Source organism: Rhagoletis pomonella, unplaced genomic scaffold (assembly GCF_013731165.1).
Source record: "Rhagoletis pomonella isolate Grant_MI unplaced genomic scaffold, Rhpom_1.0 Rhpom_scaffold_00010, whole genome shotgun sequence".
In the NCBI taxonomy this organism is placed as follows: Eukaryota; Metazoa; Arthropoda; class Insecta; order Diptera; family Tephritidae; genus Rhagoletis; species Rhagoletis pomonella.
The window spans coordinates 19059901-19074859 of record NW_023458564.1 but is presented as its reverse complement, the minus strand read 5'-3'; the positions used below and the strand labels follow the sequence as shown (position 1 = coordinate 19074859).

The window sequence follows — 14959 nt, the reverse complement described above, 5'->3', positions numbered from 1 at the left end:
GAAGCTTTGAAACAATTTTGCACGCCATGGCCTAAAGGTTTAGAATCGGAGGAAAAGTGCAGGAAATATTTTCCTATTGAAATCAAGAGCACTGACTACTGTCACGCTCTACCTACTATACGAAATTCTGAAGCTAGACGAATAACACTGAACATCAAATTGTCTGATTTGAAATTTGATGTACATGCAAAGGACAAGTTTTTACGATTAGTAGGTGATCGATACAATTCCGACACAGATATACTCACTATTGTTGCCGATCGTTGCCCTTTAAGAAAACAAAACTATGACTATGCCATGTATTTGTTGACCGCATGCTATCATGAATCATTTGTTACTGAACCTTGGGAAGCTAGCAAATCGGAAGCTGATATGGAATATTACAGTTTTGACCGGAATAAATCAAGGCAATCTGCTGAAGCTATAATTAACTGGGGAAAACCCTTGGATGATAAAAATGAACTAAAGGTCAACAAGGGCTTTGCCCAAAGCGTAGAAAATTTAATAAACGAAGGTGAAAATGAATATAATTTAGCAAGGTATAAAGAAGAGGTATTAAAGTTGTTAGAACTAGGTACAAGATAAATATAAAAATGCTATTTTATAAGCTAATAAATGTAAATGAGTATGCTTGAAAACAATTAAAAGAAGCACATGTTATCAAATATGTTGTTGTTGTAGCGGCTACAACAACCCCGCCCAGATCGGTTGGTATCTCAGTCGTTGTCGTCGAGTTCCACTAACGGCAGCCCCAAGAAGCGTGCAGCCTCTATGGGGTCGGTCCACAGGGACACCGCCGTTAGGGTTGTAGGGTTTTCCGGGCATGCGAAGAGATGCTTAGAGTCGTGAGGGGTCTCCGTATGCCGGACATTCATTCGGCACATCCGCATTTAGCCTACTCAGGTAAGAGTTCAGCCGGCTGCAGTAGCCAGAGCGAAGTTGGGCTATTGTTGTTCTTGTCTACCGAGGCAGATGGAGCTCCGTCGCGTCAATGTCCGGTGTTTGTGTTCCTAGAACGGCATTCACAGGTCTAGAGTCGACATTAAACTGCATCACCAAAAAAAGTTGCGGTTTTTCCACCGGGATTACAAATTTTATTATATTTTAATACGTCCACCAAAAGATTTCGGGAAAGTATAAAATTTAAGCGAGCTGGGCCAATTTGAAAATACCCCCAAAAATTAAGTTTTTTGTGAATAAAAATAGTTTCTTAAAGAACTTTTTGAAAAAAGTCCCCTCAGATGACAAATTAGATTAAGCTTAAAAAATCTGCATAAAAATATTTGTAAATCTTTGCAACGGAATCGTAAGAATGAGATTTTTGATGCTGTTTTTTTACTTTTTTCAAAGATTGGTTTACGAAAAACTTGAATAACTGGGCGAAAAATGTTTAGACTTATGGGATCTCAGTAGAAAGGTATTTTCGCACTATTATTACTGGCCAAAAAAAACGTCATTTGTGTCCCATCTTGTTTTTTTGAATACCAACACATCTTAGTTCAACTTTGAATGACGTTCGTTCATCCTACCTTTCTCTTCCATCCTTTGAATGAGTTTATTAGCAAAGAAATAAAAAGGGTGAGAAAATACCTTCCCAATGATGCCCTTAGGTCTAAATCGGAAGAGTTTGGGCTCAGTTATTCAAGTTTTTCCTATACCAATCTTTGAAAAAAGTTAAAAAACAGCATCAAAAATCTCATCATTACGATTCCGTTCAAATTTGTTTAAAATATGTTTATGCAAATATTTTAAGCTTAAACCGTGTCGTCATCTGAGGGGATTTTTCAAAAAAAAAAAAAAAAATATTTAAGAAACTATTTTTATTCATAAAAAACTCCATTTTTGGAGGTATTTTCAAATCGGTCCAGCTCACTTAAATCTTAATATTTTTCCGAAATATTTTGGTGGACGTCTTAAAATATAATAGATTTTATAATTCCAATGGAAAAATAGTACCGATATTTTTTTTTGTATGGGGAGAGATGCAGTCTAATGTACATACATACATCACTGTAGTACATATGATTTGACAACGACATGGTTGAATTGATTTATTTATTTGTTACAGTCATTTTGGTTCCTGCTGAATCGGACGATATTAGTTGTGTTTAATGAGCTGCTATAGGTTACGCCAGGTTAAGATATCTCTGGACTTCGTCCGTCAGTTCGTATAGATGCCTCCTGACGTGCCTAGGCGAGGGCTCCTCTGCAAGCAGCTGTCTGTTCGGGTGGCCACTTCTGTGGCTCCCGATTAGAAACTGCTTGCAGAGCATTATGTTGTGCTCCTTTATAGGGAGCATTTGTGCCTCGTTGTGGAGGTGATGTTCTGGCGACATAAGGAGGCATCCTGTCGCTGTCCTGAGTGCGGTGTTCTGTACAGTCTGTAGCTTCGTTCGGCGACCACACTGGTGCTGCGTAGTTTAAAACCGGCCGGCCTATTGCCTTGTATGTTGCCAGCAACGTTTCTTTGTCTTTGTCCTAAGTACTGCCGGCTAGCGACTTGAGGACCTTCTTGCGGCTCTGTACTTTATTGACAATAGCGGTTGCGTGCGCAGAGAAGGAGAGCAGGCTGTCGAATGTTACTCCGAGTATTTTTGGATTATTCACCGCTGGAATTGGTGTGTTATCGACGTGATTCCCAGCGGTAGCCTGACCTCCTTCGTCCAGGTTGTGAACAGGGTCGCAGAGGATTTTGTAGGGGAGAGGGCTAGACACTTTGCAGTGAAGAAGCGAGAAAGTTCGGAGAGATACCCGTTTACTTTCGAACACATGTCATCAATTCCATTCCTAGACGCCATAATCGAGCAATCGTCGGCGTAAAAGACAATCGAGACTCCCTCTGGTGGTTGAGGGAGCTTTGAAATGTTAAAGTTAAACAGTAGCGGGGAAAGGACACCACCCTGTGGAAATACGGGAGCAGCAAGGCCTCGAGTGTCTTCGCTACCGGGGAAAGGAGTGTTATCGGCCGATACGAATCTCATTTGTTGGCAGGTTTCCCCGGTTTGAGCAGTGGGACCACTCTCCCCACCTTCCAGACGTCTGGGATGATGAGAGTGGCCATTGACAAACTGAGGACCTCCGTTAGGTACGCTACTCCCGCAAGATCCAAATTTTTCAGCATCAGCATGCATATTCCGTCGGGGCCCATGGCTTTGGAGGATTTCGCCTTCCCGATGGCCACCTGAACTTCACCGCAAGTGAAAGCTAGGGGGCACAGGTTGTTGGCAGTTTGTGCAGCCTTCTGGTCAGTCGACGCTTGGCTTTGTCGGCTAAAATAGCTCGCGCATCGCTCCGGGTCCGACGATGCATGGTCGTCGAAAGAAATTTCGACTCTGTCGTCGTGCTTCGTCGGATTGGATAATGACCTCACGGTTGACCAAAGCTTACTCACACCAGAGGTGAAGTTACAGGTCTTCAGATGATCTTCCCACTTCTTCCGCTTATGTACGTTCACTAGTTGCCGAATCTCCGCGTTGAGATCCCTGATACGGGGATCTCCGGGATCGGCCTGACGAAGGCTGTCACGCTCATCGGCTAGAAAAGCCGCTTCGGCAGGGAAATTTGGGACGTGGGTCCGTTATGCATCCTGCCGGTACGAAGCGAGCAGCAGCAGCGGTGACAGCCCTGCGGAACTTACGTTCACCGAGATGGACGTCGTTTGGTGTGGGGAGCGCAGCGAAGGAGTTTTCAGTAAATTCCGAGAAGATTTTCCAATTAGCTTTAGAAAAGTTGATATAGGTCCGGTGTTCCGCGGAAGCAAAGTCGGTTGGTTTATCGATCGAGATGACTATGGGCATAAGGTCTGATGCTAAGGTCAGCATAGGTCGCCATGATGTGCTGTTTATCAGACCAGCGCTGACTATTGTTATGTCTGGCGAGCTGCAGCAGCTGCCCATAATCCTGGTGGGTGTGTCGTCGTTCATTGTGCAGAATGTCGAATCGTCTATCTGCTCAGCCAAGTCGGTTCCCCTACGATCGTTTGACAGGCTTGAGTGCCAAAGATCGTGATGGTGCGTAGACCTGAGCATGGTTTGAAATATGTCCTTTTTTTTTGTAAATTTGGAGATGGATTTCGCACAATTCTGTGGATGGCATAACCGGAGTTGGACTGATGAGGTTATTTTTTCTAGCGCGGAAAGGAGTTTTTCGCAAAAATACTGCTGATTGCCTAACACGAGTTTAATTTTCCTTTGCGAAAATGCTAATTCAACCCCATTTTGAATTCAACCCCATTTTGTCAAAAATTTTGAAATGAAACTACCTTATTTTTGTATCATGATAAAACCCATGGTACAATAATTACAGGTATTGTCTTCCGTGAGAGCGCATATTCCGATCTGCCTTATTTGAAAAATATCATTGTTGCCCACACTAAAAGGTTTACTGTAAGGGAAAAGGGATATTTCTATTTAGCATATACCATTTATGTATGCCCATGTATTTTTTTTAACAAACCTTGCAGAGAATTTAATTTGCAAATGCCGACAAAATATACATTTGCTTAGTAAACAAATTAAAAACTTTTATTGCTAAATTTATTTCAAACGATTTTTCCTTTTTTTTTAATTACAAAAATTTAATTCGGCGAAAACCAAAAGCAATGCAAAGTAAAGAATCAATATTGAAATGCATCAATATGAAAATAAGGGAGCACGAATTTCGATCTGAAGCAAAACTCTCTGGGAAGACAATACCTTTAATAATTGTACCATGGCTAAAACCTGTAAAACTGTCAAAATCAAAATAGCTCTCAGAGAAAGAGAAAAACCAAAAAGTACGCCAACGCTTTTCGTGTAAAAACTGGTAAAACTGTCAAATACACCGTGAACGCCATTTTTTGTTTACATAGCAGTTTTTTTTTATGATTTGGCGATCTAAATTTTGCTCAAATACACCAGCAAATTTAAGAAAATACTTACAAAACATGATATATCTTTTCTAGGATATATTTAATAAGGTGAAAATGCGGATGCACTTTTGTTTTTGCTTATTCAAATTTGAAATCATTTGGACTGCTGATGGTTTGACACTTTACCAAATTTTACCAGCAAAAATTCTTCAAGAATCTTGCAACTTCTGACAAAGAGAGGACCGCTTTCACTCTCCCATTTTTCTCCTACTTTGCCAGAGAACCGAGTACTGGAGCGCTTTCTGGTAAAATCTTGTAAATTATTGCAACTTTTTGCGGGTTAGGGAACGCAACTAAAAAATCTTTGAAATTTGTGTATTAAAATTGATATTTTATGCAAAACTTTTACAGGCTAACCTAATATTCACGCACGCCGCCAATTTATTGTCAAAAATTTCTCATGCACATGCAACTTGTATGAGATCAACCGAAATTGAACGGCGTGCGTATGAAGCTAACTCAATTTCCAATTTTTGTTCTGCGTGACATTTTGATTTGACGTTTCGCTCAATGAAATCAAATGCAAACGCATGCAAGTCAATTTCGGGTGACGCAAAAAAACAAATTCGACGGCATGCGTACCAAAACGCAAGCCGCGAATATTAGGTTAGCCTGTTACACATTTTTAGTTTAATCAAAGAATAATTGCTTTTTGGTTCCAAAATGTATTAACCATATAAAAAATATAGGCCCCTATTATGAGTTGCATTCGATCTTCGACTGTGGTTGAAAGTGCTGATCGAATGAATTTTCATTTGGTATCATGGCGAGTAACGATTCGTGAGAGGATGAGAGTTTAGAAAGCTGGCCAGGAGCAGAAAACGTTTAAGAGAGTTTAAGTGTAGTTTTTCGAATATATTTTGACATACAATATATCTAAGAAAATTTGTGATCCAAATCTATTTAAAATATGTATGTTAAAACTATAAACAGCTCTATGATTTTGTTTTCAGAGATCGTGCCAACAGAGTATTGGGATTTTCTTTCATAAGTAAAACCAGCCTTTCGAACTTGTGTTTAGTATTCACGACGTTAGAACTGCATAAAATTAATAAAACTGGTTTAAAATTAGTGTCTAGCTGAAAAAAAGTAAGTAAAACAAATGCGAAATCATTTATTTTCACAATTTTCTAAGACCTCGCTGCACCAACGAAAGCAAAATTCTGTTCGACAGAAAATTCGATACTCAATGAAAATTTCGACACGGTTGCGTAGCTCATAATACGAATTTCACTTTCGATCTTCGATAGCCAGCGAGGGCAACAGCCTTCACAGCAGAATATTAATAGCTGCGGTCCAAGAGACGAAGCTGCATGGCAATTCAACATTGTTCATTGTTTAATGAATTTTGGCTAAAATTGGCTGCATAAACACAATATCATGAATTCAATTATACACGAAAATTAACCATGAATTTGGGCACAATCTCATGAAATCGTGAAGTGGTAATCCGACAAGGCCATGTTTAACAAACAACTGTTTATTAGGGTTAGGAAGTTTTTAGATCAAAAGCATGTAGTGGCCTAACCATGACTTAAAACACTGGAAAAATGACTTGGATTTGTTGATATATTAGAGAAATTCAAATGCCCCAAAACCAATTTAAGCATAACATGGACCACTTCCTGGTTCAACGCCTTTTGCAAATTCAAAAAAAAAAGAAAAAAAATCACAACCCTACTGTGCAGTTTCTCGCTAGTGCATAGTGGTTCGGATCGCAAATCTAGCTGGACGAAAGTATTTAAACAAATACTCGTTGATGGATCTTTACACCACTTCTTACCTAGGGGATTTTTGGGTCGCTGATTACGAATCTGAAGTCACTTATCAAAAATTCAAAATGGCGGATCCAATATGGCGGACGAAAATTTAAAAAAATCGGTAGATTTCTATGCAACTGGGTATCTGGGGGTTTTCTGGGTTGCTGATTACGAATATAAAGTCGTTTACTTAATTTACTTTATTTACTTCGGAACGAGCATTTTCATCAGATATTTCTTTCAATTTACTAATCACATAATCACGGACACCTTGTTGTCTTTTTGTCTTTTAGAAGTTTCAGCAACACTTCTCCAAATGTCAAACAACTCACTTCCTAAGATTTTATTTACCATGACTAAAATTTAAGATCACAGCAAGAAACACAAATAAATTTCAGAAAAAAATTTTATAACAGCGCTTAAAGATTTGCATGCCTGTTGTATAAGTTTTTAATTTCAGAAAGCAGAAAATTTGCGAGTTATATTTTTTTTTTTAACTCTTACATAACCAAAGTTTCTATAACTCCAAGTATTTTTCTGTTTTAACACACAACCCCTACCCCCCTCAATCAAACGACGATTTTTCAGAATAAATTTGCTTATACCAATGTGGACATAAATTGCGTTATGAACTCTGAATCTATAGCGGGATTAGTGTAATTTTTTGTTTATAAAGTTAATTTGAAATTATGCAAATATCTGTGAGTGCAATTAGCAATCTTTTAAGTTAAATTTCAGCTTTTAAAATAGAGTTCTCAAATAGGCGGCGTTGACTTACCTTTTTTTGTTTGTTTTCATATGTTAATGCTTTAATAAATGCAATTTTTATTTGAATGTATTGTCAGGAATGTATTCCAAGGACCATTAAGTATTTTAAAAACAAAATAATTTTGACTTTCGTTCACCTAGATCTGCTATCCGAACCATTGTGTAGTGTGGCGCCACTTTTCCAAGACACTTCATTTCATGTATTCGCAAATTATGCATAAGCGGAAAAAATATGAGTCTTCTTAAATTGTTCAAGGAACGTGTGAATTTTATAGCAATTAAAATTTAGTAGGTTAATATTACAAAAAGGAACTAGGTTTTCTTAAAATAAAAAAATAAAAACAAAATATGTATTTATTAAACACTTCATCATGAGAAAAAATTAAAAAATTAGATACATGTATTACAAGTCTGACAGTGAGGAAAGATCTTTTAATAAGTTTTCTGTTGTTTCGTTGATAAAATTACGCCAATTGTGCTTAGTTATGGAATTGGACGTTTGTTGAAGCTGCTGGATCTTATTTTCTGTATCGATTTGAACTTCTTCCAGTAGATTGACATCACTTAACACGCGTAGAAGGGTTTCGACGTTTCGTTTAAAACTGTAGAGTAAGAAATAATTATAATAACCATTTTTCATTGTAATTACTGTTTGAGTACCATTCAAATTGTTGTGTTCTTCGCTGATAAGCCTCATATTGCCAACCCAATTGACGAGCGAGTCGTTCAGCATTCCCTTCCAGCTCTAACAATGATTTGCGCTCGCGCTCAATTTCGTTTACCATACTTTCACCGACATCGCAAATTTTTTTAATGCACACACTAGCCGAATTTTTGCTGATGTTAGTCTCCATTTGTTCTAACTCGAAATTTAAATTATCTTTATAGGTTGTAAGTAAATTTGATGACTCTAGAACAAAAAAAAAAAATACCAATCATAATATATTTTTACTTTTTAGCCTAAATAGCACATATATGAAGTTTTATGGCCGTAGGATAACGATAACTCGTGCCGACTTTTAGTTGAGGTTTTAGTTAATAAGCTGATTTAATCGTGCATGAAATCTTTGGAAAAATTCGATATCTTTCCCATATTTTAGCGCATGTCTAGTAAATCTGAGTCTTTAAATTTTTAATTGGACGGAAGGATCTCTCCCGAGGACATTGAAAAAATTAATTATACCTTTCCACGTAGGCGGCCTTTGGCCGCACTTAAAAAAATAACCCTAATCAGTCAAACTCCAGATACGCAGTCCACAATATTAGGTGCATTTTTTTGTTAGCGAGGGACAAAAGAACGCTCAACTCTGGTAAAATTTCCTTTTAGCTACTTAAGCCACCGCGTTGGTAGCTGGCAATAAACATGCGATTAGTTTAACGGGATTTAGATACAAAAACCAATGACTAATTATGCGTGGTATTTGCGTAATATATACACACTGAGAAAAAAAACGCGTTGTAAAAATGAAATTTTTTTATTTGATTACCGTTTTAAAATGTATTCAATTCAAACACTCCCGTATTAAAATGAAGCATTTTCCACTGCACGGATGGCGTTTTGAACGTCTCGGATGCTTTTTTTTATGTAATTAAGAAAGTATATGTATACAAAGGATGCACAGTGGTGACAACACATACATGGTACATGTTTATCTGTACAAAAGCACTAATCGCACGCTGTGATGTTAATTCAAAATAGAGATGAGCACGGGCCTAAATTTTCAGGCCCGGCCCGGCACGAGTGCAAAATCAACTTTCAAAAACACGCACGAGCCCACACGGCAAGCATTTTAGTGGGGCCCGGCCCGGCCCGGCCCGGCACGACGGGACACGTCTAAACCCAGAAATAAAGAGCCAACTTTTATTGTATGTATACATATGTACATACAGTATCGGTCATATCTATAGCACGCCATCTCAAAGTGATATTGTGTGCCACTTATGTTAATTTATTTATTTTTAAGAATTTTCAATTAAAATATAGATCTTTCTGTAACAAAACCCATATAAACCCAAGTTTAACAATTTGTAGAAAACTACAAAAAAGTGTAATAAATTTTCATCTAAATTTCAAACTTTTTTCTCGGAAGTGTTAGAATTTTTCTGAACTCACCGTTTTATAGCCCAATCAATTTAAGTCTGATAATGAGCAAGTTTCAAGTGGCTAAAAGCTACCGTTGATTTTTTAGAATTTTTTCGCCAAAGGTGTTGCGGGTTTCTTCCATATACAAATGAATAGAGTTTATTCATTATATGGAAGCCAATGCGACAAAAAAAAATTCGAAAAAATTAACGGTTATTCGTAGCCACTTGAAATTTGCACATTATTAGACTAAATGTGCAGGGGCTAAAAAACTGTGTACTCAAAAAAATTCTAACACTTCCGAGAAAAAAGTTTGAAATTTAGGTGAAAATTTGTTGCACTTTTTTGTAGTTTTCTACAAATTGTTAAACTTGGTTTTATATGGGTTTTGTTAGAGAAAGAACTAATTGAAAATTCTTAAAAATAAATAAATAAACATAAGTGGCACACAATATCACTTTGAAATGGCGTGCTATAGATATGACCGATACTGTATGTACATTTACTTAATCGAATCAAGTTTTTACATCAAAGATTTTTATAATATATTTTCTGGGAAGTAGAAAAAGTGGAAGGTATTTTATTTACAGATATGTAAACAAAACTAATAGGTATCTTATTTTTTCTATCGGTTTCCGAATATTTCTTATTTCGCTTTTCTCTTATCAAAAGAGTTTTAATATGTACTATTCTCTTTGAATAAAAACAAAAGCTTATCTAAATTTTTAGTATTAGCAACGGGCTTTTTCGTGCTTATTCGTGCTTTTATGAAATTTTACTGAACGCCCATGCACGCACGAGTTCGTGCTGAGAGCAAATGTTCCGGCCGGTGCCCGCGGGCTAACGCAGGGGCAAATTTAAAACGAGTTGGGTTAGTGCTCTTTCATATGCGTATTTTCTTAAATTTAGCACGTTTTTCTTAATTCTAAAATTTTTTCCTTCAGTGCATTTATTTAAAATATAAGTCACGTATATAAGGAAACAAAAACGTCCCTCTCCACTTTCCCATTAATAATTCACAATATAGCAGTTTTTCAAGTCGCGTATTTTTTAACCGAACTGGCTGAACTCGGATAAATAGCCGAGTTTGTGTTGTTGCTTTGCGTGTGTTTCGTCACTTAAGCGAGTGTTCTTTTGTATCTCGGCTGCAAAATAATGCACCTAGTGTTGCGTCCAACTTTTTCACATTTTACGGATATATTGGATCTACATAGGTAGCCAAGGAAAAACTAGTTTGTCCTAAGATCGGGTTTGGCCGGTACCATATATGTACATATATTAATAGGATTTAAATTAAAAAATTCAAAATTAAAAATCTTGAAGGATAATATCTTTAAAGGACATTTTTGACATGAAAACAAGGAAAACAAAAGTTATGATTAATCTTGTTTTGAATTTTTCTTTTATTTAAGTTTTATTCTATATTTTGTGTAAACTTTTAGAAATAAATTAAAATTTTTGGTCTCAATAACAACAGTTTATAAGGCGAACTTAGCACAGTGCGTAGGCAACTGGCTAAGTCAGCTAGGGTCGTTGCATCGAATCCCACTGTAGAGATCTGATGAGGAGATGTGGTGATATCCGAAATATCTATCACTTCTACCATTTTTATAAATTAGTAAAAAGAGTAAGTTAACAAAACACGCGAACTGCACAAAGATTATTCTGATAACTTTGATTGCAAGTCGTCACGCACGGTGGGTCGGAACCAAGTTCAATCGAAAGGTCTTGGCACTTAAGATTTTCTTATGAGACTCTTTTCTATTTTGTTTTCTAAGTAATTTAAGACGAAAGGGGAAAAAATCTAAAGCATAACAGAAAAGAAGTTCAGAAGAAAATTTGAAGTGCCAAGACCTTTGGATGGAGCTTGGATCCGACCACCGTGCACGGGTTGCCGTGGTCCGAATTGCATTTAATTTTATTTGGATAGTTTTTAAGACAAAACCAATAAAATGAGGGGTATGCGTTAAAAAAAGAACTTTGGTCTTTTGGGACAGTCTAATGTAGCTTATATTATGTAATAAAACTTCACAAATTTATGAATAGAATAAAACGAAACACCATTCATCCATTTTTGACCGGTACTGTACATAAAAAAAAAAAAATATTCCGAAGAACTGACAACCTCCTCCTTTTTTAGAAGTCGGTTAAAAATGCTTAAAGATATTCCCAGAAAAACAATTTTATAGTTATTAGTTTGCAGGTACTTATATGTATGTAGTTTTACAGCCTTGCCTTACTGTCTATTCCCAGAGAAGGTTAAATATAGAGAACGTACGAAAACTCTGACTGGCATTTTTCGAGCCAATTGAACGGCCGAAGTGCATCCAGACAACGTTAAATAACATACTTACATAACAACATTAATAACATACTTAAGATAAATTTGCCTTTCGTATATATGTATATTTTTATTCACTGCTTTATATACACCCCTATTCTGCAACTCTTTCGTATTCGGATTTTGCCATGAATCGTAGAAATAGTATGCTGCAATCCGAATCATATTTACGAATTTTCGAAATTGATAACAAAGGCATGCCTAAAAACGAACGAGTAAGCTTTTTTGCGTAATTTTGTACGAAAACAACTCTGTGTCGGAGGCGAAATAAAAGATGTAAATCGATGTGTGTTTGCAAGAGACATTGGTGGTATTCATTTAAACAGATAAATTTGCCTTTCGCATATACGTATATTTTTATCCACTGCTTTATATAAGCGAGCAAAAAAGAATATTTGTTGCCCCTGATCGAGAAACTTGGGTCTGGTTTAGTTAATGTACAACGATTTTCGGTTGTTGTGTCCAAACGCATAACCCATTCCAAAAACTTTAACATACACGTGTAATCAAAGGATTCACATTTTATTTAAGATAAATGTCTCAAATTTCCTACCACTAGCTTATTAATAAACTCGGTTTGCACTATGCACTTTTTTGAAAATTTCGACGTGGGTTCTGCGCAAAAATACTGTGGACGTCGTAGCCGGAGTGATATGCACAAGAAATGTTGTATACCTTTGACAAGCGGAAGCCCCTCTTCCCCGCAACACAGAAATGAGAATTCTACTTAGTAAGGGTTATAATCCCTAAGCGCGGCCGAAGGCAGAAGCAAGCGCAACAGGTGGTGGACCTAACAAAGTGCATGTTTTTAATGGCTTGGAAGAAGCTGTTATTGCATTAACTGGATTGAGAACCGGAGCTTCAGGCATAGGAGGAATTCTGGCCTGTGGTTCAACAATTCAACCAGAAGCTGACATAGATGCGCCTATGGTTACTATGCCCAACAGCTCCGCATATCTTTGTGAAATTGGATTTTTCGTTTTCGTAGTGTAACTACGAATTACGAATTACGAAAATTCGGGATCTAGAGTAAGGGGGTATATTTTCTACCATATTTACCACCAAAGGTAAAAATCTATCTACCAATATTTTGCGACAAGAAAGTAAATAGATTTAAATGAACATAGATATTTTGTCATCGAACACACCTTAAATAAAAATGAAATGTTTACTTTGACATCTCTGATCGAATCAAATTTTATACGAAATTTCTTTTGGAGCATTCGGTAGAGTTCGCTTTTTCAATTCAAATTGAGAAGAAAGCTGAGTATGCAGTTTTTAGCCCTTTAAATTTTAGTATGGAGGCATTTCATGTCACCGCGGCCACCTCTGAGCGCGACCTATCAGGATTTGGATGAAAGTTAAAGAGATTGAAGGTCTAGGTGACATTAATATACTTGCAGCATATTTTGCCGATATGACGTAGGGTTGCCTATTTACACGGGACTTAAATTTTAAGAAAACGCCACACATACCCCTCTTTAAAGTGCTGTATCTTGGAAACCTTTTAACAAAACTTAATGAAAAAAATGTATTTCTTCTGTCTTATTAGGGGCTTTAATTGTACATTTTTTAAATTAATGTGCAACGTATAAAAAAAAATTAAACATTTTTCTTTTTTTTTTGAATATAGCCAAGGCACATTAAACAGGTAGTATCAGTAGAGCAAAAACAACATTTGCGTGTATTTTGTTGTTGCTTCTGGTATCGAAAGTGTCAAAAACTGTTCTGAATTTTTTCTTCTAAATCAAAGCGTGCCATGTGAAATACAAAAAATTATAACAAATAAAAAATTGAAATTGGAAAAAATAAAAATTGATGCAACTTTCTTTCCTAGTAAATTTGTTTGCTTCTCGAAGCATTGATCCATCCTTTGCAAGGCCCAGTAATCAGCGGTCGTGCTGCTGAGTTGGGCGAACGTTCCAAAAGCTGCTATTCAATCGCTTGTTTTGTATGGAAAAAGGTTTCACATGCAAATGGATTTTAACAATTCATAATTTTTGTGAGAAAAAATTAAAAATATTTGACATTTTCGAGACCAAATAATTTGAAAATAAATCAAATCAGCTGCTCTACTGATACTACCTGTTCAATGTACCTTGATTATAGCATTTTAAAAAATTTTTATTTTTAGATAAAAACAATGTCTATAATGTCAACTTTAAGTACCCAAATGGGCGTAATGGGCTACTTAGGCGTATGGACAGTAGATCGTCTAAAGCTCGAGCAATATGATAAAGAGACATTGAAATTTTATAAAATTGTATATTTTTGAAAGAGGGGTGTAAAAACAAAAACAATATGAATAAATCATGGTAACTTTACTAAAGGTCTGAATTAACGAAAATCGCTTCAAATGGCGGAATTCAACTTTGTTGCAAGTTGACATAGGAAATCTGCTTACGACATGATTGGAGGTAATTTTAAGAGACTAGCAGCTAGAGCAAGTCTTCAACTCCTGATGTTACAACAAATACGTACACCCGAAGCCCTCTATCATGGGGCGCCGTATGTTTCCAATGGGATGCCTGTAAAAAATAACTGCAACTAACTTTTCAGTGGACTTTATTTCGACGCATTCAGCTTCTGCTTAAGTTTAGGAGAGCGAATTCTTCGCCATGCCCTTCTTAATTTGCGTTTTTTACTTATTCAGTTAGGAATGTTTTTCACATGACTATTTATATCATAGGTATATCGTTACTTAAAGGTGAAAAGGTGCCATGTCCATTTTTTGAAATTGTTCAGGAGACGACAAATAGATGTAGTGCAGTGGGGACGAAAAATAGATGCATCAAAAAGTGAAATTTGAAAAAAATGGACTTGGCACCTATTCACATTTAGGTAGCGATATAACGAGCCCTAACCAAAAAAAAAACTTAAGCGACATTTTTCAAAAACTTTCTTTTTGATGCAGAAAAGCCACTAGAGCATCTAGATGCAATTCTGCATCAAAGGGAATATTTTGAAAAAAATGCCGCCTACGTTTTTTGGCGGTTAGGGCTCGATAATAGCCCGAAGCCCAAATTTCGGCTTAATTTAAAAGCAAGCTATGTTTGTTTATTTTATAATTGTCAAGGTTCATTAGTGCTCATTTACAC

General features: G+C 36.6%; 2 protein-coding genes across 3 annotated transcripts in view; both read right to left on the bottom strand.

Moving 5' to 3' along the window:
* The window catches only part of LOC118746120 (28S ribosomal protein S35, mitochondrial), a 25774-nt gene that overhangs the window by 729 nt on the left and 10086 nt on the right, over positions 1 to 14959 (bottom strand). The window lies entirely within an intron of this gene.
* LOC118746123 lies at positions 7809 to 8349 on the bottom strand. The gene is made up of 2 exons (XM_036479906.1): positions 8098 to 8349; positions 7809 to 8039 (listed from the first exon to the last, which is right to left on the bottom strand). Exons 1-2 carry the CDS (start codon positions 8289 to 8291, stop codon positions 7841 to 7843), a joined length of 393 nt encoding a protein of 130 aa, XP_036335799.1. The 5' UTR covers positions 8292 to 8349; the 3' UTR covers positions 7809 to 7840.